General features: G+C 37.3%; 1 protein-coding gene across 5 annotated transcripts in view; it reads right to left on the reverse strand.

Annotated features, from left to right (window-relative positions):
- Nucleotides 1-4,963: 4,963 nt before the first annotated feature.
- The window catches only part of LRRK2 (leucine rich repeat kinase 2), a 120,037-nt gene continuing 100,769 nt past the window's right edge, over nucleotides 4,964-24,231 (reverse strand). For 3 of the 5 annotated variants that reach the window (XM_073223792.1, XM_073223796.1, XM_073223797.1), the window contains 10 exons: nucleotides 23,237-23,407; nucleotides 21,608-21,708; nucleotides 18,149-18,343; nucleotides 16,137-16,330; nucleotides 14,815-14,887; nucleotides 13,901-14,085; nucleotides 11,335-11,487; nucleotides 9,682-9,890; nucleotides 7,721-7,792; nucleotides 4,964-6,574 (listed from right to left, as the gene is read on the reverse strand). In XM_073223792.1, the coding sequence (XP_073079893.1) occupies nucleotides 6,453-6,574; nucleotides 7,721-7,792; nucleotides 9,682-9,890; nucleotides 11,335-11,487; nucleotides 13,901-14,085; nucleotides 14,815-14,887; nucleotides 16,137-16,330; nucleotides 18,149-18,343; nucleotides 21,608-21,708; nucleotides 23,237-23,407 (1,475 nt within the window). In that variant the 3' untranslated portion in view covers nucleotides 4,964-6,452. Of the gene's footprint in view, nucleotides 6,575-7,720; nucleotides 7,793-9,677; nucleotides 9,891-11,334; nucleotides 11,488-13,900; nucleotides 14,086-14,814; nucleotides 14,888-16,136; nucleotides 16,331-18,148; nucleotides 18,344-21,607; nucleotides 21,709-23,236; nucleotides 23,408-24,231 lie in introns of all 5 variants that reach the window. The other 2 variants (XM_073223795.1, XM_073223793.1) reach the window with 2 other exon arrangements.

The raw sequence follows: 24,231 nt of genomic DNA on the forward strand, positions 1-24,231 counted from the left end.
TATAATGATAACCCATCAAACCATCAACTCAGAGAGAGAATGTTTTCCAGCGTCCCAGAATCCCCCACCTGCCTGCTTCTGTCATAATCCCTTCCCTATTTTTATAGAAATAATCACTATTTCTATAATCACTATCTTGACATTTGTAATGATCATTTCTTCACTTTCTTTATAGTTTTACCACCTATCAGTTCTTTTCAATGTTATGGAAGCATTCTGTCTCTATTCTTTTTATTCCGTTTCTCTCACCCAATGTTATGTTTATAAGAATAATCCAGGTCGTGAGACCTTTTGGCAACTGATTATCTTAATTGCATTCGTGAGAGCATAAACATGTATGACTTCAGCCCTTCAAGATTAAATGATTAAATTAATTGGTTTATGGTCAGTGTAAATGTCCCTTGTGTCACTGAAAAAAACACACATGGTAAAAATATTGGTTGCAATATTATTTTATGACCATCATTTCAAAGTTGTCCGTCATTCTATTGAAACCTGTGTTCTCACTATTAGTTCTTCTGTCAGGTTGCTCTGTCAATTACCTAGAGAAGTATGCTAAAATCTCTCACTCTGTTATCCCCAATATTCCTTATAGTTTTGAAAACTTATTCTTCATATATTTGAGAATATGTGATTACATAAATTCAAATGCATCTTGTGCATATAAATTTAAAAGTCATATCTTCCTGGTGAATTAAATTTTGCTGCCATTATGAAGTGATCCTCTTTATTTCTGGTAATGTTTTTTGCCGTAAGTCTAGTTGTCCGATGTTAATATAGCTGCCTTGGCTTCGTTTGGTTACTATTTGTGTTTTTGCATGTGTCTATTATTTTTTCAACATTTATGTGTTCTTAAAATGTAGCTGAATCTCATAGCTCACACTTTACAGGCGGATCTTTATTTTTTTACTAAGTTTGAAACTCCTGTCTTAATTGGACCATTTAGTTCATTTACATTTAATGTAAGTATTTAATATATTTGATTTTATACCTATATTTTTTATCTGCCCTTGTTTTGTGTTTTTATTTCACTCATTTCTTGCCTTCCATTGGATTGAAAAATAATAGCTTTTTTTCTCCTCAGCCGGTTTGGAAATTATGCACTGTACTTACTTTTTTAGTGCTTATTCTAGAAATGACAATACACACATATTTATCCCAACCCAAATACCTTTGCCCTCTTGTAGCTAATTCAAGAACTGTAAAACATTTTTCATTTAATTAGTAGCTTAGCGATTTAAAAAAAATAATAATGTAGATGATGCGAATTCGGATTGCAACTCCTAGAGGGACGGGTCGTGGGTCTTCTCAGGACCTTGCTGTCCCCAAGACAGGGCAGTTCTATTTCTGCTCCTCAGTTGCACCAAGATGTATCTCTTTGGTGTCCCAGCCTAATGGGAGCACCTATCTATCTGTCTCCCGACCTTGGGGGTGTTGGGGCTTGTCCTCCATCTTCCAGTCCTTCCGAGGCTGAGGAAACGGCAGCTCAAGTCCACTGGGACAAGCAAAGGCTAACAGGAGAAAGGACAGCTTTGGAGTCCCGCTCACCTCTTCATGTCCTCACCCTCACTTTGATGTTCGTCTGATAATCCCACACCATCTTATCAGACCTTTCTTTTCTTCCCAGCTAAACTTTCTAGCTTTCAGCAGATGGACTTTTCCAAATTACTACCATATTCTCGGAAATGAAACCAAAGCCAATTTGTTCTCATACTATTTTTATTAACACAAAGTCTGTTTCTCCTAGCTCCTGCTAAATAAATGCTAAGCAAATATTTAAAGTATCAGTTTGATGGGATGTCAGGTTACTAGCTTTCTAAGTCCCGGGTACCGGTGACATATAATCCACAGACCTTTGTCTGTCACTCAAATAACTTGGCAGAATGAGCTATCAGCTGAATATTGGCTCCGTCTACCAGCTGCAAACTTCAAAACTTAAAACCTTCCTTTCAACGAATAATAAGCAGCTGAAAGTTTATATAGGTTTGGGCATAAGGAAGATCTGTTGTTCTTCACAAGAACTATGGATGATAGTATTTTTAAGCCTTTTTACAGACGAGGACATTCACAAAGTCTGAGCAACATGGCTCACGTAACTGGGGGCTGGGGGCAGGCCCGGAGGCCCAGAGCCCATGCTCGTAACTTCTACAGTTTCTTTCATTCTGACACATAAAATGAAAAAGACATTACTTTCTCTGTCTGTGTATACTTACAAGGGAGGATTTTCCACAGGTTTTTGACAGACAGGCTTTCCACTAGTAATTAGTCTTAGCTTGAATATTTCTTCCCTTGTTCTATAGAGTGCAATTTGCTATGAAAATCTCCCTTAGTGTTTCAGATTACATCATCTTTCTTCCTATTTACATCACCTTGAAAATGTAAAAATTATTTGAAGGAACAATTTAGTTTATAGGCCAATTTACATCATTATATTTAGAAACTATGTCAACACCTGGAAAATGATTTTCTTTCATGTAAAGTCAATCATCCGAAAGGAGGATGTCAACAGTAAAATGTCAGTGGTCAACGGATGCTGGACAAGCTATTTCTCTGTAACTGACACACACTAATTATCATTATGTAACACCAAAGTGTATAAAATACTTGACAGCATTTAAGGAAAATGTGATTGAGTTGGCTTAAAAGCTTAACAGAATAGTTCACTTAGGGTACTACTACATATTTTTACCACTTGCATTTACTTTTGAAATAAATACCTACAAATGAAGACATTCTGATATACATGGCTAAAAACTTTATCTTTGAAATAAAATCCCTCCTGTTAAAAAGAAACTCCCAGCATTACTCAAGCACACTAGACACATAAAACTGAAATTATCTCATGTATTTCATGATTTCCCAGTGCAAAAAGAAGGGACTTTGCAGAAATTCATTGGTTTAGAATGCCAAATTTAATTTCCCATATGTAATTATGTGCCACTGGCATTGTGCCAGTCAGGAAGGTAGCTCAGACATAGTATATATGAAACAGATAAATAGCAAAATCCCATATTGTAGAAGAGGTCTTCCTGAACACTTACCTGTGTAAATTTTTCTTTTTATTCACTCTGCTTTTTACAGTAACTCTGAAGACAATTTTTAAGAATTGGGTAGTAATAACAACATTGATGAAATAAATGCAGGGCCTTCAGAAGCATATTTCTTAAAGCACAAGTTCTTTTTAGCTTTGTTTTAGAGCATACTTTATCCTGAATTGCAGACTCTCATGAAAGAAATGCACATCCCAAAACATATTAATACACTTAATTATTTTTCTAAATAGCAGTACTATTGATTTGTCTATAGCAAAGATATTCTGATTCAATTTTGTGACACAGATGTATATATTTGTTAATTGGCAGCAGAAATCCATCCAAGCAGTCTGTGGTCAAAGAACACTCCTGCCTGCAAGCAGCTTCTGTATGAGGTTGTCTGATACTCTGACATACAAATCATCTGCACTGCAGACAGGAAATCAAAACAATGCAAACATAAATCGGCTTGCAAAACATTTGTCCCCTGGATTTCCATGACAGTAAATTACCTCTCCACTATATACCTTCTTTGAGTTTTATCATGATGGCAAAACTTTCGGTTAGTTACTTTGGGCTTATTTTGTATTGTGATGAGATAAATATATATCACATACTCTGTATATACATAATGCCAGATTCCTTTCATGATATTCTAACCTATAAGATAAATCTGGTGTTTGACATGTCTACTAGATTTATTCTAACTTGCCCCTCCCAAAATGCATTAATGTTATCTTTCATTTCATAGTAAAATACTATATCAATCCATAAATGTATATTTCTTTTGCACATTCAGTCATTTAAGGGTCTTCTGCGTACACTAGATGTAAATTCTCTAGGAGTTAGAAGTTGTCACAAATTCCAGAATTTGATAGGATGCTTTCAAAATAAGCTTTTTCTCCTAACAGAGTGCTTGCCTGAGTCCTCTGCCTAGAACGCTTTGCCCAGCCTGGGACTGGGTGGCTGTCCACCCCGTATGGCTGTGCCCTTGTACTGGCTCTTTGTGTGTGTGATGCTCCCAGATTCTGCTCTCTGGCCAGGCAGACGCATGCTCTGCTTTCCCCTAATACTGCTAACACAGTGTTTATCCCACTGGTTTGTATTTTCATAAATAAGTGGGAATAGTAACGACCTCCTCCTGGTGGTGTTCAGATCAGTAAATGAGGTGAAGTCCAGGTCAGAGTGACACATAAAAGGCACTCCATGAAGTCTCGTCTCCTAGGTCCCATGGCCACGGGACAGTGGTTTCTCACAGAAGCGGAGCGGTAGCCCCGTGACCCAGGTGCTGCTACTTCTGTCCTCTCCCGCTTTCTGTCTTAGGCTCACACTGCCCCAAGCACAGATTTCCCAGGTGGGCCTAGAGGAGGTGAGCACAGAGGGAGAACATGCCTCTGCTCACCGCTCACGATGTGCTCAGACCACAGGCCGTCGGGTCCCTGCCTTCCTGTGTCTGCTTGACAGCCAAGGGGCTAACTGGGAACCCTCCAAATGCCTTGAGGAATTGGGAAGATCCAAGCACCTCTGTACTTTCAAGCAGTCAGATTCTGAATTGTTATTAGAAACAATGGCATGCAGGCTGGGAATCTGGCCGGAATGGAGAATGGAGATTTCAGTTTTTCCTGAGTCGGTATGGACTAAGAGTTTACCATATTGCTGATGAGTTTCCATGGAAAGCATTCAGTTTTCCACGTTCATTGTGCGACTACCTAGTGATGGGCAAAAACACACAAAGTCCCAAGGGTTTCGGGCTTGATGTCACTTCAATATCTGAACATTTGTATGTTTATCTTTAACTTTTTAAAGTTCAAGAGAAAACTTAGTACTTCCTCTATGTATCATACACAGATTAACTCAAAATTTCTTATTAGATGGATTACAGGCCTCTATGTAAAAAATAAAACATCACAAAGTTTAAAAATTAATAAACATGCTTTAAAAATGTTTATTCTTTATTTGGATACAATGTTCATTTACATATTTCTCCATAATTATCTGTAAAAAAGTGCATATAAATACAAAGTAACAATGAGAAACAAATAGCCACCTCATTTCTGCTTTTTGTTAAACTATATGACAAATTAAAGATTAGGTCCTTTTGAAATGTGGAGACTCTTTCAGGGTCAGAAATTTGATTTGTCCCTTAATATAAAGAAATGTTGAATGTCCATATAGTAAAACACCAGTCCGTCCTGAGAATAGTAAATGGATTAGTTATTCATCACAGGGAATTGTTCGAAATGATGAGTATTGGCCAGGGCCAAAGGAGTTCCCTTAAAGCAGAAATAACACTCAAATTGCTACCTAGGTTACTTGACATTGATACTCCTACCACAGGACGATATTTAAACAATTTAGGCATAATTAGGAAGACTGTGTTAGCAGGTATCGTTTACCCAGCAGAGCCTAAAGCTCCTTTTTTCTTCAGCAGACTGGAGTGTGAACGTACCTCTCCCTATGGTCTTGGTGGGAGTTGTGGAATTCTATAATTCTGGAAGTAGGGTTTCTTCCTGAGTGATAGGGGATTTGCAGAGTCACAAATGTAGGAAGATGAGTCAAAGCACTAGAGCGAATCAGAGCAGGAAGAAGTGACCAGTGGTCGGGCTTACCACTGAAAACAGATTGAAACACGAGAATATCACTTGAAGGACTGAACATTGTATCTGTACCAATTATACAAATTTCAGGGTATCCACATTCAAAGAAAGAGCTGCCAAACAGGGAAAGAGAGAGTGACTGTGTCTTTCCTGGATATGAGGACTTGGACAATACATATGTCGTCATCTGCACTTTTCATGGTGTTTCTTTTAGACCGAGTAAAGCTGTGGAGACGGATGGTTTGTATCGGCAACTGAGAAGACTCAGGTCCCAGGGAGGGGCTTTATTAGTCCAAATTCACCTACAGCTTACAAGCATATATGATAACTGCATTTAAAAGCAGTCTAAGAAGGAATGTATTATATGGGAAACTATCCTAGTACTTTTAGTCTACTTTGCAGAATATCTAGAAAGTAATCAAGCCACAGTCCTGTCTTAAGAACGGAATTTAAAAGAAAGTTTTACCTTCATTATGGGTAACAAAGCAAAGAGTTATGTATTCATAAATTTTACAATGAGTAAATTTTACAATGAGAAACTGCCTTGATGCACTTTCTTAGATATCCTTTCATTACTTAATACACAAAATTAATTAGGATATATTGGATATGTCATATTTTAAAGAGTTCTTTAAAACATACTTTTTGGTAACTATTTTTACACATATTTATATTTAAAATAAAACATATAAACATTCCTTCATATTCACATGAGCTAGTTCAAAAGGTGGGAATATCCTTTCTATATTACACACTTTTAAAGGAAATATTTACAAGATAAGGACAATAATTTCCCCAAGAGCACAGGTTTCCAATATCCCTCCTATTCAGCAGATATTCCTCTCATTTTTTCAGCTAATTCTTTCCTTACTTCAATATGTTTTTCTAAATTTTGCACTTCATGTGGAAGATTGAGGTCCCAAACAGACAAGCAAAACTCTATCTCTAGAAAAAAGAAAAATAAAATGTTTCAAAGATCTGCCATAAGGCATTTTTATTCCAGTTTTGTTCATTTATATTTAGTTGCCTTGGACAAATGTATATATAAATATGGCTACAAATTAGGTACTAAATTATTGCCCTTTATAAGAAATCACATTTGGAAAATGTTTAAAATGCATTATAGAAACTACTACATTTCAAAAAGACGGTGGACCCTTAATAACCTAATAGTTTATTCTCTAAAAGAAATAAAGCTTTTAAAATATTGTTCAAAGTCAGACTCCATAAGAACATAAAAATGAAAAACAGATGGAATCAGTCTAAATTTGGGCTCACCCTCCTTTTACAGTGGTCTATATACTTCTACTTCACCTAAAGAAATGCTTTTCTGAGGATGTTTGTACCCCCCTTTCACCTACCCCATGCCCCCTCCTTCTGGCCACCACAGTTATGCTCCATATTTATGGATCTTTTTCCGTGTGCTTGTTCATTTGTTTTATTTTTTTATATTCCACATGTAAGTGAATTCATTGTCTTTCTCTGACTTATCGCACTTAGCATAATGCCTTCTAGATCCATCAATGTTGTTGTGAATGGCATGATTTCATTCTTTCTTAGGGCTGAGTACTATTTCATTATGTATGTGATATACACATTATATAATCACATCTTCTTTGTCCATTCACCTACTGATGGGCACTTAGGCTGCTCCTGTATCTTGGCTATTGTAAATAATACTGCAATAAACATAGGGGTGCATATATCCTTTTGAATTAGTGTTTTGTTTTCTTTGGGTAAATACCCAGAAATGGAATTACTGGGTCATGTGGAATTTCTATTTTTAATTTTTTGGGGCACCTCCATACTCCATCCCACAGCGGCTGCACCATTTACATCCCCACCAGCAGTGCACAAGGCTTCCTTTCCTCCACAGCTTTTGGAAAAATAAATACTTAACCCGCCAAATCACTGAAACAATTTTGAAAATTTGTGTCTAAATTTTTTGCACTATAAAGAAGCTACAAATTAAAAATGATTAAAGTACTACAGCACACGTAATATTTATTATAAATCTGTAAAACATGTAACATGCTATGATCATCCATGTCACTGCACTATGATTAGAATATAGTATCCTTTTAACTTTACCTTTTTGGTGTTGTGGACCTTCAGTACTTTTCCGGTTATACCCCAAAACCAGCATGACATTTTTAAGGCTACCTTTACAAAAAAAAAATAAGAGTTTTCTGTTAAAAACAATATAATAAGGTGGACTAAAAAAAAGCACAGTTTCTATATTTGAAGACATGAAAACCTTGAAACTTAATTTATAATTCTACTTTTTAAGTGATGCTTCAGTTATGTTGAATAAAGAATTCTCCAAGATCAGCACATTTTTAAAGTTAGAAAATTTGTGATCTACTCCCTGCTCTAATTTCTACAAGTTCTGTGACTCAGAGAGAAAACAGCTTAAACTTTTTGGAAAGTGGGTTTACTCTATGCACATTACCCCTCTGTCCAAAGTTATAACATTACATGAGAAAATGGGTGAAAAGTGTTTTGGATACTGAAAGGCACTATTCAAATATGAAGCCTATGGATGGATATACTGATACTCCCACAAAACCATACTTAATTCTCAAGTCATTCACTAATCTTTTCAATAGATATTCATCAAGAGAGGCTCTGGGAATAAAGGGACGAGCGAGCCCATGTAGATACAACCTACATGGAGTTTATGTTCTCGTAGGTGATGACATTAATGAAACAATGATGGTCAAGATCCGTGCTATGCAAGAGTGAGGTGGTGACATCACCAAGAGCGAACTTTGACCTCATCTGTATTCAATTTCTCTGAGGTTTTGACGGAAGAGCTACTATTTCAAAAAAAGTAACTCGGCCAAGAAGGCAGACTAATATAATTAAATTAGATTGACTAAGCAACGAATGAAACAGCACATGAAAAACATTGAGGCAGAATGAAGCCTGGTATTTAAAAATCACTGACCGTCTTCCGGACCGGAAGAGCTGGAAGAGCTGGTAAGTGATGGAGGCTAGAGAGGTGGGGCAAAGCCACACCTTGTAGATCATGATCAAATTTACCTTTATATTAAAAATCGAGTAAACCCACTGAATCCCATATAATGTGAGCAATGAACAAACATTTGGGTCTTAAAGTACAAAAAAAGTAGAGGATGTAACAACCTCGGTAGAACAAAACTAGAGTGACAGCCGACGACAGACCATATACTCTGCTTGCATGGATGTGTACCCGATAGTCACCACTCGCTAGGAGCATCTCATCTAACCCTGTCTGCCACTCTGACATCAATTCACAGGAAATGGGGGAGGATCAGAGAAACACTTGTCCCTCCTTGATATATTCCTATAAAAGGAATTCACTATTTTCTAATTCACTATTTTCTTCACCCTGTCAAATTTTTATTACTTATTTGCGAAAGGTACCTAAACTCATTTTGCAGAACTTAATCCCATAGTGTTATTTTGTGATCAACTTTGTATTTTGTTAATACTATTCTCTAAACCAAATAATTAGTCAAAAGACAATCAAATGTCTAATTATAAATATATTTCATGTGCTATCATTTCTTCATATTTAAATAGATACGTATGAGCAAGAAAAGATATAAAAGCTTGAGTAAAACATGATTTATCAATATTTGTAGATCATAAAGTTCAGCATATATTGTTAAAAGAATATAAATTTGTTTATAGAATGAAAAACCAAATAGGATGCTTTAGCAAGGGTTTGAATGATAAAAATAAACACTGGCCTCAATTTTTTTGGTCAAAAATTTAAAAATACTCAACATTACCTATTTCCCATTTTTCCCATAGGAATAAAGAAAAAAGAGAAAGTAGGACCCAAATTTGGTGCTCAGCTGCAGGAATCTTTTTGTCTTGTAAGAATGACAGCATCTATCCCTCCATTTCTTTAATGACCCTATTAAACATTTATCCCCATCTTATGTCTCATGTGGGCTTCTGAGACCTTTCGAATGACACTATAAAGTGAAAACATAAAAAAATAACAGCAGTTTTGTAGTCTTTAGAGAATAAGAAAAAAGATGTAAAGGAAAGAAACTTGCCTAACTGTGCTGTCATCATGACTCTAACAGAATCGCATAAATTGTGAATTATACGAATAATCCGACGAGTTGAAAGATCCAGCAGTAAGATATGGCCTCCTCCAGTTCCTATCCAGAGAGCGGTGTTCTTCTGGAGGCAGAGAGTTTTCACTCTCCCAGAATAAGACATTTTGTGTTTTGATTCTTTGTTTCCTTTTACTCTTTCCTCCCTAAAACCATAAAGAAAGGATCCATTAATAATTTTATCAACAATTCAAGAGAGAAAAAAATGTGTATGTATACATACATATATATTACATATAACCCTTTATCATGTATTATGAATAAATACATGGAAGCATACTTTATATATCATTAACATTGTACAAAATGAATTTACAAATAACCTTTTATCATATGAATATGTTATAGTGTAATTATATATCATTACAGTTGTACAAAACAAATTTTGCTAGGTACAGTGTCAAAGTATCTTCTCTATCCCACGCCAAAATTGTCAAAAATAACACAATAGGCCCTTGACTTCAAGAAAATATGAAATAAATAAGATGGATACAATTTTTTTAATAAATAGCAAGCCTATGTAACTGAGTTAAAAAAAATTTGACCAATTAAAAAAAAGTTAATTTCAAAAGCTCTCCATGACATCTAAAAGTTACAAAGGAAAATTAAATTATAGTCATTTTTACATGTTAAAGGTATCAGTACAAACCATTGAATTTCCCTGAGCCAGTGAATAATTCATCATAAAAATGAGATGTCCAGAAATAAAAGAATCCTAATAATTTTAGGACTTGAGTAAGTACGAAAGCCTTTACCAGGCAGAACAGTCAGTACTTCTGAACATAAATCTCCTCAACATCCACAGAAAAACTAAAAGATTCTGGGAAAGTAAACCTCAGAGGCTCATTTTATGGATACAGTGTATAACCTAAATGTTCTCCAGAGCATAAAAACCCTATACAGTAAAAACAAGATAGAACAAAATTACAAAGTAGCCAGCAAGGAAGGTTGGCTGTGGCCCTGTTTCCCAGCAACAGCAGAGAATGTGTTTGATGTGACATCTGAGATTCGCCTCTGACACACTATCAAAAACTAAGAGAAGGGCTCTTAGTCTGCTGTCCTGATCCCCCCTCCTTAGGGCCCTGGTCACATTTCCCCCCCATGTTTTCATACTCTTCTGTGACTTTTTATCTTCACAGCAGAGTATCCATGGACCCACAGGATAATTATAACTAGTAAAATTCTATTTTGTGGCACTACTACAGACAGAGCCAGCAATGAATCCAGTATGGGCACGTTCAATGTCCTATTTTTTCATTAGAGGATATTCTTTGTAGTGCCTTGAAGAAACCATATATATTCATGCTCCTATTTTTTTATTTCTCCAAAATGAAATTTGCTGGATACCAAGAGATGGTACCACAAACCACTGACAGTTCTGCTTCCGGGTTTTGGTTGTTCTAAATTTTCTATTTAGAGGTAGAAATGAAGGAAAATAAGCCATACTTCCTCCTCTTAGCCGCATAAAGACCCCATGATATTGTACCAACAGTCAACAGCAGGTTGTACGCTTAAAAATGTGTGAAGAGGGTACATCTCATGTTGTGTTCTTTCCTCAATAAAACTTTAAAAAAGAACCACTTAATTTACTTTAAAAAGTGCACACAGTCTATTAGTTCGCAGAGCTTTTCAGTTTTCTTATCCCGCACTTCCACAAACGGGCTATTCTTCTTCGCGACGTAGAGAGCTGTGTCTACCACCACGGCTATGATGTTGGAATCACTGAAAGCTGCATAAGAGAACCTAGAGGGAAAAAAAAGACAGTCACCATTATTCATTTTTGGCAAACAGATTGGTGATTAGTGTGTCCCAGATGCTAGACAGTAAATGCAATTCCTTAAGGACAAGGACTATGCCTTTTCTGTATACACACAATCCAGGGAAGAGTCATCCTAAGTACCTATGTACCTATCTAATAGACACACATATACAGTACATGGATGTGTAAGTATCTACCTAGAAAATGCCCGGTTAACAAAGCAGGCAGTTTGGTAAGTGGATGGACAGAAGGATGGAGGGAGGAGGGAGGAACGAACAGGAAAGATGAACAACAAGGAAAGAGTAAAAATGGCTAAAGTCACAATTCAATCAGGTAGATAACAGGAAACTACCACAGGATATAACAATCTTTAGCATATCCTAGAGTAGGAAGGTTTTTTTATTTTTCTCCATCTTTTCTACTCTGGCAAGGGAGATGACAAATTGATGGGAGCTGCTGTGTTTTTGGTAATTCCTTCCTGAGGGTCTGTTACATTTAACAAAAGACAGTTCAAACTAGTACAAATACGGCAGAGCATTTTCAAATATCTCAAATATTTCTGTGTGTTATCTCATGCGATCCTCAGCTAAAATCTTATAAAATATTATAAATCTCAGTGTAATTACAGAAAGAAAGTTTATAAATGCTAAGCAAATTGCTCAAGGATCACCTGATACCTTGAAAATAAAAGAACAATGCTGATCCCGGGGCCCATTCTAAGCTTCATTCATCTGATTTAATTGGTCTGAAGTGGTTCCCAGGCATTAGATTATTTCCAGCCACCTAGTCGTTTCTAATGCACAGCCGGTGTGGAGAACCAGTAGGTCTAGTATTATTAAGAAAGCACTTTTGAAAATATAAAAATGTGTAAAGTTGTGAAGGACATAATAGATGCAATGGAGGAACAATTCCAGGGAGCCTCATTCGCATGGGTGGGACCGGAGACAGCCACTCGGAGGGAGTGATGTTTGCCCTGAACTGGCAGAGGCACAGCTGCCACCCTGGCAAAGGGAAAACCACACATGAAGGTGGAGGAGGGGGCTAGGAAAGCGGGCAGATCACGTTGGGGAACTGAGGCAGTTTCAGTTTGGCTACAGCTCAGGGGCAAGGAGGCCGCATGACGTGAATCAAGAGAGGACTGTCCGTGAGGGCCTAGCACGCTGCCTTCAGGACTTCGACCTTCGGATCGTGAGATGCCTCTGAGGGGTGTTGAGCAGAAGACTGACCTCAGATCAACTTGCACTTTAGAGTCTCGCTCTGTGATGCTGAGAATGGACCCAAGGAAGCACAGCTGGAGGCTGACAACTGGTTAGAAAGAGGCTGTTGTTAACACAGCCACGGCTGGTGGGTGACAGCCTGGCCCAGATGGGGATACGGTCCTGAAAGATGGGGGGAGGGCAGCCACAGGAGCAGTGAGAGGTGCAAGGATTTGAGATCAGTGAAGGGGAGAGTTGAGCAGATAAAGGGAGGAAAGGACGAGGGAGTCTAGGATTACTCCCAAGCTCCAGTCTAACTAGGTCTCAAGGAAATACTAGGTTCTTCCTCGAGATGGGGACCTGTGCCTCACAGCGAGCGGTGGTGACCGCTAGCATTTATGACAAGCCTCCTGAGGGTGGGCACTGTGTTCGCCCCTTACATTAATTTTCCTGTGCAGTTTCCAAAACATCCCTCTGAGATAGAATACATTACACTCCTCAGGTTAGAGAGGTTTTTAAAGATTTAAGGAGCTCTTGACCAACCAACACATGGCAGGGCCAAAAGGCGAACTATGGCTGATGCTCTAACCCGCCACCCTACATGCACTGCTTCCCACTGGTGAATGGAATAAATAAATTCCAACTGCAACGATCTGCTTAAAGTGCCACTTTTAAAAACTGAAACAACAAATTTTGGGTCTATATTTCATTTTATTCTGGCTGGAAATTGGTATCACTAACTTTGCTGTAGAGGGGATATTTGGGTAATGATCAAATCTGGAGATGACTTTATTCCTGAGGCCTAAACTTTCCACAACCAATTCAATGAAAATTATCTAAAACACATATGTAAAATCCACAAATGAAGTAAAACACTGAGTTTACTGTCTTTCATATTCCATTATGTTTAATTTGGAAACAGAGATCATGACATTGCTGAAAACTGAGATTGATAACTATGATTAGGTTACCAGGGGTTTCCATATTTTATCCCAAATGTGACAGGTGGATGATTTTTTTAATGTTCCTCTGCCTTCTGGGATTTTTCTACATCTTCCATAATAAATAAATTTTGTAATAGAAAAATAAATGAAGCATTTTAAAAGATTTTCCTTTGGGATTATCAATAGCATTATTGACATAATTATAGAGAATAAACATGAATGAACTAGTAAATTAATAGTATAGACAAAGGACTTACAACTGGTTTGTCCTGGTCTCAATCAGTTTCTGAATGGTGAAATCATCAGTAAATGAGAAAAGTTTTGTACCGCATCCTCCCCACATGATGTTTTTTTCGTTTGAATGCATGGATTCACTCAGACACATCAGTGGAGTGCTGACATCACCTATATTCAGGATCCTCAGAGGAGCAGCCCCTTTACACTTGGCCAGGAAGAGAAAACACATTCAGTGAATTGAGTGTCTGCAGGACGAAACACTGCAATATTGGTGCTTTCAAAACACTAGCGGTATTGAAATGAAAATTGAGAATATATTTTCTCAACAGATTTATAAAAACAGGATTCAATTAAGCGGTCTTCAAAATACTATCCTTATAACCAATCTCTTTGCTTTTCTATGCAAAAGTTATATGGAAAATAACCTAGGGTTTACAGTGTGCTTCTGTCTCAGTAGATAATCAGCTTTTTGACAAGGAGTATGAACAACTGTTGGACGAACAGATGGAGCAGATGAATGGGGGAGGGAGGAATAAATGCTTTAAAGATAAATGAGTGTCTAGAGAATGAAAAGTTAGATAATTTCTTCCCGGTTAAAGAAAATAAGGTTCCTTTGTTTTTCCCACAGATATTTATAAGGAATTATCTACTTCACTTGCATAAAAACAGAATTATCTCCATTCCTAATGTTATAAATCAGATTTTTCATTTTATCCTTAGTTCATTCATATAAAATAGACTATCTATGAAGTATTTATAGAGGATTGACTGTGTGCAAAACCTCATGAAAGCAGCAAAAAGATGAAAAGCAGAATTTATGATCCTTGCTCTCAGGGAGTTTATACCACTTGGTGGGGGGATAGTGGGAGGTCAGGATGAACACACATAAAACAAAGATCTTCAAGTTTTAATGTAGACTGTATTCAACATTTACCTTAACAGCTTTATCTTGAAAAATTGCTAAGTTACCATCAGCAGTGCCCACCAAAAGAAAATGCCTTTGCTTGCTAAAAGGAAAAATGACAAAAATAGTTACAAAAGAGTCATTACATTGACCAAGATGTCTTTAATGTTTCCCCCAGCTTCATTGAACTTTAGACTTGTTTCTCCCTGACCAGAACACCCTTTTGTTACAGCATTTATTTTGGAAAACACAACTGTAGATTTTTTCTCTGACTGTTTGAGATGTTAAATCTTTTTCCACCCTCTTGCCAGTTTTACAACCCAGGTATATCTTTCTCAAGGCATTAGGAGTCGACCCATAAAGAATGATAGGGCGCCGTCTCCCAGTGTCTGTGGGGGGGTGGGAGTCTGGCTTCAATGGGGGACAGCAAGCAAGCACAGAGGGCTGAGCCCCAGACAGCCTCCTCGCCTGCGGGTCCTCCAGTACTTCTCCACCAGCTTGCCCCCGCTGTGTGAAGATGCTCACGCTTTTCATTTTAGCAGAGTTGAGTTCCATCTCTTTTACCTATTGCAATAACCGAAAATAGCCTTCTTTGCCTATTTAACTCCATCAATTGGAATTTTCTGACAATACCAAAATAATTCCATCTCCAAAACTGCCAATGGAGTTTATATTTCAGCTGCCAAAAAGCTGAGCTTCACATTTTTACGATACTTATTTACTGTTTGAAGCCAGAAACGGATATGAGGGATAATCTTCATGGATCCTGAGAATCATCCTGCCCCTGGTTAGAGCAACCAGCCTGCTACTCACGCCTGAAATTCCTCCCTTTAAATAAACTCCTCTAGGATAAGATCCCTGCTCATGAGAAGGGGTAAGTCATGTTTACCCATTAACAACTTATGAATTCCCTTACGGGTTTTTTCCCCCCAATTAGGTAGTTAGTGAGCTGATACACTGTAGACTGGCACATAACAGGCTGTTGACACACATGTATTCAAAGAAAGAATGAATGAGAAGAGACCCTACAAAGGTGAGGTGATGTGAGGAGTGGGACACAATAGAGCCACAGCTGAGGTGATGCCAGGAAGCAGCACTGGTGGCCCCCAGAAGTGCCTGACCTGTTTCCTAACTGCCTCACAGCTTTATCTCTATATGGAAAAGCACAAGCATCTTTGTATCCTCCCATAATTCCTTTTAACATATGCAAATTAACAGAAATATGTTCAAAATAAGCCATCTTTGCTGATGCATTTATAGCTTTGCACACAATTAAGTCATCTAAAAGGTATGAAATGTCCCCCAGTTGTTAAATTCACTATCCCCCCCGAGAGTTAAATTCATGATTGTACCTTTGCTTGGAAAAGGAACTGTAATACAAGCAGGTGATGGAGTCACTCATCTTCTCAAGGGTGTGTCTCCTCTTCCCATCTTCAGTACTGATGACCAGGAGGGTGCCAGACTGTGTCCCAGACACGATCCAGCTCTCCGTCTCAGCAGGAAGGTGCACCAAAGCTAGGCACAGTATTCTACTATCAGCAACTTCCTGTCGCAAAAAGAAAACATGCTTAAGACGTGATTCTAGCTTAAGGGACCAGAACTCGAATAGAATGAAAGTATTTTTATCCATACTTAACCCTTTTTACTTTGTTGCTCTTAATTTTAAAGCCAATGCAGACTTTATGTACTTTTCGACAATAAATGAGTCAACTGGCAGGGAGCATTTGCCTAGCTAGAATGCATTTGAAACTAAAATTAAAAATTGAAAACTATTTCTCACTATCATGTCTCATGCCATCAAAATAATAGCAGATCGGTCTATCTTAAAAATAATGCTTAGGCACAACATTTATTTCAAGGCAACAGTCAAAATATTAGGTTGCTTCTCATTTTTATTAATTTTTATTTTCTATTTTGGTATTAATATAAAATCACAAGGGCAACATTGTGATTACTAGATTCCCCCCATTACCAAGTCCCCACCACATACTCCATTATAGTCACTGTCCTTGTCTCCTCTGTGCTATACGGCTTCCCCGTGCCCCTCCCCTATGTTATGTGTACTAATCGTAATGTCCCTATTCCCCTTTTCTCTCCCCAGTCCCTTTCCCTTTGGTAACTGTTAGTCCTTTCTTGGGTTCTGTGAGTCTGCTACCATTTTGTTCCTTCAGTTGTTGCTTTGTTCTTATGCTCCACATATGAGTGAAATAATTTGATACCTGTCTTTCTCTGCCTGGCTTATTTCACTGAGCATAATACCCTCCAGCTCCATCCATGTTGTTGCAAATGGTAGGATTTGTTTTCTTCTTATAGCTGATTAATACTCCATTGTGTATATGTACCACATCTTTATCCATTCATCTACTGATGGACACTTAGGTTGCTTCCATTTCTTGGCTATTGTAAATAGTGCTGCCATCAACATAGGGGTGCATCTTTCTTTTTCAAACTGGGATCCTGCATTCTTAAGGTAAATTCCTAGGAGTGGAATTCCTGGGTCAAAAGGTATTTCTATTTTGAGTTTTTTGAGGAACCTCCATACTGTTTTCTACAATGGTTGAACTAGTTTACATTCCCACCAGCAGTGTAGGAGGGACCCCTTTCTCTGCATCCTTGCCAGCATTTGTTGTTCCTAGTCTTTTCTATGGTGGCCATCCTAATATTAGGTTACTTCTTAAGTCTAAAAATGTGTCTTATGAATTCTATTTATTGATCTATTTTATAGGAGCTGTGTCCACATCTCCCCTATCAGTGAGGTGCACCCACCCCCAGCCCCTCTGCCTGTTGGCTACGAACAGCTCGGAATTGGACCTTTCATCACAGAGCTGCCCTCGGCCGAGGGGAGCTGGCTTGCCCAGAGGGGGCTGGTCACGCCGCCCGGGCCTTCGGGCGGGCTGCAGCCAGGAACTGCCTGCTCTGTGGAGACCAGACGCCCCCTCACTTACTGGAGGGATACATCTGTGCACTACTCACACTCCAGAGTTTCTTACTGGCAAAGACAGAGGCTAGAATTCCTCCAAAACCACATTTTTGCTGAGCGTCTTCCCCTGCTCTGTTTTGCTTCCTTTAGTTCCTTAGAAGTTTCTCGATCCTTAAATCATTCACGCAAGATTCTCTGTCTTGAAACAGGCTCTGTTTCTAGGGACCCTAACCTAAGACACACATATACCATGATCTTAAAACAAAACACAGACTAATTTCATGTGAATACTCTTGTTCTAACAGAAAGCTTACTTAGGACTACTCCAGTACGAGCACTGCTTTAATTTCTTCCTAAGTAACTTTTTAACTGGTACATGCTTTAAAATAATTCACAAAGTAAGTTTTCTACAGTATCTGCAATTTAAAGGGCATTTAGACATACCTCGGAAGTGTATTTTTCAGTATTTAAGTCAAGAAACGAGAGCTGTCCTTTGTCAGGGAACCCGCAGCCCAGCCAGATGCGCGCATTCTTGCTGCTATGGTTTGTAGCGACCATGCATTCAACAATATTGTTTTTGGGTATTGATATATGTCTCATCAGACAGATTAACTCAGCAGAATTCAAAATGTCAAAGACCTGAGAATGTGTAAAAATAAGAAAACAACACACATCAGGTTAACACGTGTCCTCCTGAAAGATCTTATTATTGTGCATGATGTAAAACTAAGTATCTGCTAGAGCTCCATCAAGAAAAAACTGAATCTGTTAGAGGACCTGTGACCCACCTGGAGTAACAAGATTAATAATCCAAACCATAGATAAGATTACATGAAAATAATACCTATTTTTCAAGTGCATGATACCTGCTTTTCTGTAGGTATGGTTTGTTTTGTAACTTAAAAGAAAAAAATCCCAAAAATGCCAACCGCACAGACAGGTAGCAGAGGTCAGAGCTAGTGTCGACTCAGTTTGATGCTGCAGAGCCAGACACGTTCAAGATACACACTTGAGCCAAAAGTAGGATTGATCTTCTACCAGTTGAAAGGAAAAGAAATGTTGATCTTCAGTAACAAAATTTGTAAATCGCCTCTACATTCTGTTTTTATGTTTTTCCTTCAAGCACTAAAGGGAGAAGAGGAAAGTGTGGAGCACCGGAGGGCAGCAGAAACGGAAGCGAGGAAACTGGGGTCACAGCCATGATGCAGCCATGCCGCAGCCACGTGCCTGCCACTCACAGGACCCTGAGAAAGCTCCCATCCTTGCCGCGCTTCATCTGGCAGAGGGCAGGAGTTCCCCTGCCTTGCTCCGTGTATACTGTATTTTAAATATTAAATAGGTATGTCAAAGTCAAAGACGTATTTGAATACTGTCAAACTCTAAAGGAAAGAAACAAGGTTGTTATGCAGCCTATAAAATCCAGGTGCAGTATGATTGAAAATGAAAGAAGAGAAAAGTAAAATAATTCAGCTATGCACAATTTCACTGGGCTAAACTTTTTAAAAATACAAAAAGTCCGCATAATTAATACTGGTGGTAACCAAAAATGGCCAATAGGTACAGGAAAAGGGGCTCAAGATCACTGATCATCAAGGCAATGCAAAGCAAAATCTATTAAGACGCCACCTAACACCTGTTAAAATGGCTGTTATCAAAAAGACAAGAAATAAAAAATGTTGGTGAGGAGGTGAAGATAAGAGAACCCTGTGCACTGCTGGCAGGACTGTAAACTGATACAGCCACTATGGAAAACAGTGTGGAGGATCCTCAAAAAATTAAAAATAGAAATACCATATGATCCAGCAATTCCACCTTTGGGGTATTTATCCAAAGAAAATGTAAACACTACCTCAAAAAGATATGCACCCCATGTTCACTGCAGCATTATTCACAACAGCCAAGATACAGAAACAACCTAAGTGTCCATCTATGATGCATGGTAAACATACCACATTTTCTAATATTTATTTATATGTCTATATATAGGTATTTATCTATATAAACATCAATATATATCATGGAATATTATTCATCCATAAGAAAGAAGGAAATCCTGTTTGCGACAACAGGGATGGATCTTGACGGCATTATGCTAAGTGAAATGAGCCAGACAGAGAAAGACAAATACTGTGTGATCTTTATGTGAAATCTAAAAAAAAACCCAAAAAACTGAGCTCAAAGATACAAAGAACAGACTGGTGCCAGAGGAGGGGGCGAAATGTGTGCAGGTGGCCAAAAGGCACAAACTTCCACTTATCAGACAAACACACTCTGGGAATGCAACGCACAGTATGGTGACTAAAGGTAACAATACTATATTGTACATTTGAAAGTTGCTAAAAGAGTTAAGATGGAAAGTGTTCATCACAAGAAAAAAACTTTATTAACTTGGGGAGGTGATAGATAGCAACTAAATAGTGATCATTTCACAGTGAATACGTCTATCAGTTCAGTCCTCTGCACACCCGGAACTAACACTCAATACAATATTGGATGTCAATTATGTCTCATTAAAGCTGGGGGGAGAAAGGTAGGGCAAATAATCAAGACAATTATATAATGTTTCATAAAGTCATTGTATATGTACTCAGCTATTTTTGAGTAGGAAATTCCAAGTTGAACAGAAGTTTTTAATGAATTTTGATACAAAATCAAGAGTATACAGCATATCATTATATTGTAAACTTGAAACTAATATTGGATACCAACTATACTTCAATAAGAAAAAGACTCCACAACATTAAGGAGAGCTCTCATTTTGATCCATTAAAATCTGTTTGATGTTTGAAAACATAGTAAGAGGTCTATTTCAGGTAATATGGTGGACGAGGTTTTTGGACAAACCTTCCATCTAAAAATAACTTAAAATGATGAAGAAATTATTTTTTTAATCTCTGAAAAACTTTAAAGATCCAACAATACCATAAGAAGTAACCAGGTCAAAATTTGTATGTGAACAAACCAACAGAAAAATGGGCAAAATAATGAACAGACTTTACCCAGAAGAGGAAACATATGTATGACAAATGAACATATAAAAAGATGCTCATTCTTATTAGTAAATAGGAAAAATGTAAGTCAATACATGATATTGAAATTTTTGGGAAAAAAATTAAGGAGTCACATAGTACCAAAATTTAGGGAGAATACATGGAGAAAAAACTAGAGGTGATGGAAGTGTTAAGCTGGTACAACTTCTTCAGAAAACAATTTGAGAATCCACATATCCTATGATCCTGCAATTCAACCGCAGGTCTATGCCACAAGCACTTCTCATATAATCTGTGCCAGGAGGCGTGTACAGCCACGCTTACGGAGGTCCAGGGTAACAGCAAAACACTGGAGACAACACCAGTAACATGGACGTGATCACAGGTAAACGTGTGGCTGTGCATTCAAACTACGGAATGGAGTAGCAGCAGAAAAAAATCAACAGCTATGCTCAACAACCTCTATGAAGCTGACGAAATAACGGGAGAGCACCTGCAAATGCTCAGGATGCTATGGGATGACGAGTCCATTTTAAATCACATGAATACAGGGAAACAAAACAGGGTAGCAGAATCATAAAGACAAGTAAAGCAAGGATTTTGTCAAAAGTCAGGAAAGTGGTTACGTCTACAGGGGAGGGACAGTGATGCAACTGGAAGAGGCAAATAAATGGAGGGTCCTGGGCTGTTGGCAATGCACTTTATTTTGTGCCATGGGAGGCGGGGGATAGAGGGGTTTTGTTACCTAACAGTTTTAAACTGTTTGTATTTATACGTGAATGTTGTGTGTGTATGTATATATATATATATGCATTATATATATACACACACACACACACACACATATATATAAATGCATGTATGTGTTTGACATTCTGCACAACATATTGATAAATTCTCACTATAAGAATACCTGGGCAGAAGTAGGCCTTTCTTGAGGATTCTCTTTCAGACACTTTTTAATTAACTTCTCAACCGTAGGCCATGGGGCACAACCATATTCTTTAACTGGATCTGAAACATTAAAAAACATATCATGCTAGAACAACAGACAAATCAAAACCATTATTTTATTTCCTTTTGATGGTTATGAGAGATCCAGCTATTGCAAAGGAAAATGTTGATCTCCATAATCCTATATTTATTGTCAATCTACTTATCACAAACTTAAAGCTAATCTTGTTAGCCTTATTTCTACTAGAGACATCAATCAAGATTTCTTGATTTTCTTTTTAACGGTACAAAAAAAAAAAAGAGACACAAATACCAGTTGGGTAAAAGAGTAGATTTTCATTCCATACTTGCATTTCAAACAGACTTTGAAAACATGTTTGTTCACTTAATAATTAGACTTCTGTGGAAGTACTTTTTATTTGAATATTCAAAGTAGGCAAGCACTGAATTCTCACAGCCCCGCAGTAAGTCTGGGCACATGGGTTTTCCTAAGAGGTGTGCCGTCTGGTTGGTGTAGAGAAGGGAGATCAGGACACTTTCACTGCAAAGCCAACTGGTAAAATAATGGAGATGATCCAGACTGTGGCCACGTTTACGCACATAATAATAAATTTCCTTTGCTGGGAATCTTTAAAGATCCCCCAAAGGAGATAAACTATGTTCCCTGTACCTGAAACATAGTATATACTCAAAAATATTTTTACATGAGAAGGAAAGCAGAAAATACAAGAAACAGCTAATAAAAATACAGCTGGCCCTTAAGCAACAGAGGGTTTAGGGGGCCTGAAATTGACATATAACCTTTAACTCCCCCCAAACCTAACCACTACTATTGACTGGAAGCCTTACTGATAACGTAAACAGTTGATTGACACATATTTTGTATATGTAGTATACACTGTATCCTTACAACAAAAAAGCCAGAGGAAAAAAATGTTTTCCAAATCTCCAAAAATTTTTCCAATATATTTATAGATAAAAATATGCATATAAGTGTATGTGCAAAGTTCAAACCCATATTTTGTTTAAGAAGTCAGCTGTATTTTATAGTACTTTGTAGTGGAAACAGAATAGTCAAGGATTGAATGACAAAGTCTCAGGATTTCTTAAAAGCATGAGAGCCATTTGAAATCAGACTGACCTCATTAAAATACTAATTTACCAATTCTTATTAATATTCATTACTAAAAATTATTATTATACATAATTCAAGCTTCCATTCCTGCATAGAAATTATTTCACTCCAAGAAAATGGAATCACTGTAGGCGCATGGGCACATAGTATTATGAGGCCAGGAGCCAGCTAAGCCTGCAGTTCTAATAGCAAGTCTCTTTTCTGAGTATTCTTTTAAATATAATACCAGATACACCAATATTAATTTGTGATATTAAGAAAAACCTAACGCTGCTACCTTTCTCATGTGATTTTTATTAATGTGCCATAGGCTTTAAGAATATTCATGCACTCAACAAAAAACTACTGGTTGTGAAATGAATTAAGTATACAAAACTATAATTAAATAACTTGGAAAAGAAGCTACTGATACCAAAAAATAATAATCTTTATTGTAGATAAGGTAAAACTTACCAGGCAATTTTCCTTGTATTGCCAATTCATCAAACTCATTTGGAAATTTCAAACCCTCTGCTATTCTACTTCCAGTTGTCAAAATGTCATACAGTAGTAAACCGAATGAATAAACATCAGCCTGTTGGTTATAAATAACATTTCCTCTGGCAACTTCAGGTGCACGAAACCCTTAAAGTAAGCAAATGTATTAATAAACATACCCAACAGCAGGGCTTATACATCCAAGGCATATAAACTGACAGAGAGAGGTAAGTACTACACATGCTATGTCACCCCCTTGACCTAGTCAATTAACAGACCTGTCCCAATATGTCACCCCAAGATCAATCTTGATAAATAATAAGGCTAATATTTAGTAATAAATTATTAAGTAATGTTTCCTAATTAAAGAAATGAAGCCTACTAGGCAAAAAAAAAAAAAAAAAAGAAAAAAGAAAAGCTATATAATAACTATTTCCAGAGCAGTGTTTCAAACAGAGCTGGGGTCAGGAGAGAGGACATTTCTATACTTCACCCCAAGTCACTTTAACCTAACTAAAATTCCAATGCCCTCATTATTTCTACTCCTACTACACAATGGAAAAATAAAAACAAACTATGGTAGGAATTTTGTAATGTATGTAATTGTTGAGTCACTGTTGTATACCTGAAACTAATATAATACTGTATGTCACTATTCTTCAAGAAAAAATTAATCAACTAAATAAAAAATAAAATACAACAAAAACAAGTATGACCTGCTGTAATGTAAATGCAAACAAAATGTAGGATGTAATTCTGAATAGACGAGAAGTTACCATATATGTGAGAACAATCAACTGAATTAATTTTTTAACTCTGATAGTAGTACTGTGAATATGTCAACACATATCCTTCTTCTAAACATGCCAGTATGTTTAGGGATGACATGGTAAAATGTCTGCAACTTAATTTCAAAGACATTTTCAGACATAAAGAATGCAAGAGAGAACAGCGTGGCAAATTAATAATGA

Source organism: Manis javanica, chromosome 15 (genome assembly GCF_040802235.1).
Source record: "Manis javanica isolate MJ-LG chromosome 15, MJ_LKY, whole genome shotgun sequence".
NCBI lineage: Eukaryota > Metazoa > Chordata > Mammalia > Pholidota > Manidae > Manis > Manis javanica.